At 38.6% G+C, this 1,424-nt stretch overlaps 2 protein-coding genes across 2 annotated transcripts; both read right to left on the bottom strand.

The window, feature by feature from the left end:
- Nucleotides 1–9: 9 nt before the first annotated feature.
- AC631_05972 (MFS transporter) lies at nucleotides 10–659 on the bottom strand (the record flags this gene model as incomplete). Its single annotated transcript, XM_015614801.1, has 1 exon — nucleotides 10–659. A coding segment is annotated over one exon (650 nt), but the record flags the coding sequence as incomplete, so codon positions are not given.
- A 98-nt stretch (nucleotides 660–757) lies between these two features.
- AC631_05971 (uncharacterized protein) lies at nucleotides 758–1,132 on the bottom strand (the record flags this gene model as incomplete). Its single annotated transcript, XM_015614800.1, has 1 exon — nucleotides 758–1,132. One exon carries the CDS (start codon nucleotides 1,130–1,132, stop codon nucleotides 758–760), a length of 375 nt encoding a protein of 124 aa, XP_015464371.1.
- Between the last annotated feature and the right edge of the window lie 292 nt (nucleotides 1,133–1,424).

Here is a 1,424-nt window from a genome sequence, read left to right as displayed (position 1 = left end):
GATATCCACAATCTGTCAACTACCACTCTCTTTCCTCTCAGTTTCTCGCAGTATTTCATCCACCAGTCTGAAAGTGGGCCAGCAAGTAATTCCCCAATAACAGATCCAATCATAAGAGCAACATATTGTACTCCAAGCATTTGTGCATCAAGATGAAATATACTACCGAAAGTCTGTGGCATTTCAACGACAAAGAGAATATTACCATAGCAGAATGTAATAGCTAAAGCAATTGTAGACAGTGAAACATTATAGTTAGCGCATTGTTTCAATGGTCTGAAGAAGATATCCCAGGTAAAAGGTTCTTGGGTTCTTTTATAAAGTCCAAGCCATCTCAAGATACCTTTCTTACCTAAATCTACGCCTGTAACCTCTTCTGTCTTCTTTTCTCTTATATATACTGTCTCATCTGCAACCAACCAAAGAACAAACTGAACGAAATTCATGATTGCAAAAGTAAAATAAATCCACCGAGTTCCTGCATGGTATTGCACAAATCCCATGAAGAATGGGCCACTTGGAGTACCCAACATAAGTGCACTGGACCACCAGCCATTCTTTTTACCTCTTTCGTGATTGAACGCCAAATCAGCAACTACAGAACTTCCAGCAGCTGATCCTGTCGAGGCAAACCAGCAAACCAATATTCTAAGAGCCATTTGTTGTCCGTAAGTAGTACAAAAACCACCTCCAATATTTAATGCACAGCAAATTAATGATGAGACTGCTAAAAATGCATTCCTACCATACGTATTCATTAATGGAACCCAGAAAAAGGAGCGAAACCAGATACGCAAATCTGTGCTGAGGATAAATACGCAGTTTCTGTCATGGACCTTCCATACTGTTGTGACATTGATAAGTAAGCGGGGGAGAGACCTGCTTGCATAAATGTCACAGTAAAACAATGGAAAGCAAGAAAAATAATCTCATAATTTTTCTTCCAATCAGGCCAATTAAGGGGGTCCAAGTTGCTATTAGAAGGAAGAGGGTCTAGCTGAACAGAGCCATGTCTCTTCATTAAGAAATCATGATGGCTTGGTTCAAGTTCCTGAGGTTCCAATTGTTCAACAAGCTCTATGCTTAACTTTTCAATATCCCCCAAAGGAGAGGATGGTGAGACTGATGACATTTTGTTCTTTGTTCTTTAAAAAAATTTGGATAAAATTGTGCACACTCGTATCCAGTTATATATCATAGCTGTTGGATGCTATTTTAATCCCCCAATAAGAATTGGGGTATTTTATGTTTTCTTATTTTATTTTGTGCAGTTATTTTAAAGATAACACGCAGTCCCAGGTTACAAGGCAAATTGTGTAAGTAAAATGCGGAAAAAAGATTAATGGAAGGGGAGGGGGTATTTGTGGTAAAAAGTATAGGGAAGCAAGGGTAGTCGAAGAGGAGTCGAATGGAAAATATTAAGT

Source organism: Debaryomyces fabryi, assembly GCF_001447935.2.
Source record: "Debaryomyces fabryi strain CBS 789 chromosome Unknown contig00391, whole genome shotgun sequence".
Taxonomy (NCBI): domain Eukaryota; kingdom Fungi; phylum Ascomycota; class Pichiomycetes; order Serinales; family Debaryomycetaceae; genus Debaryomyces; species Debaryomyces fabryi.
Note: the sequence above shows the minus strand (reverse complement) of the source record. Positions and strands in the feature narration are given on the sequence as shown.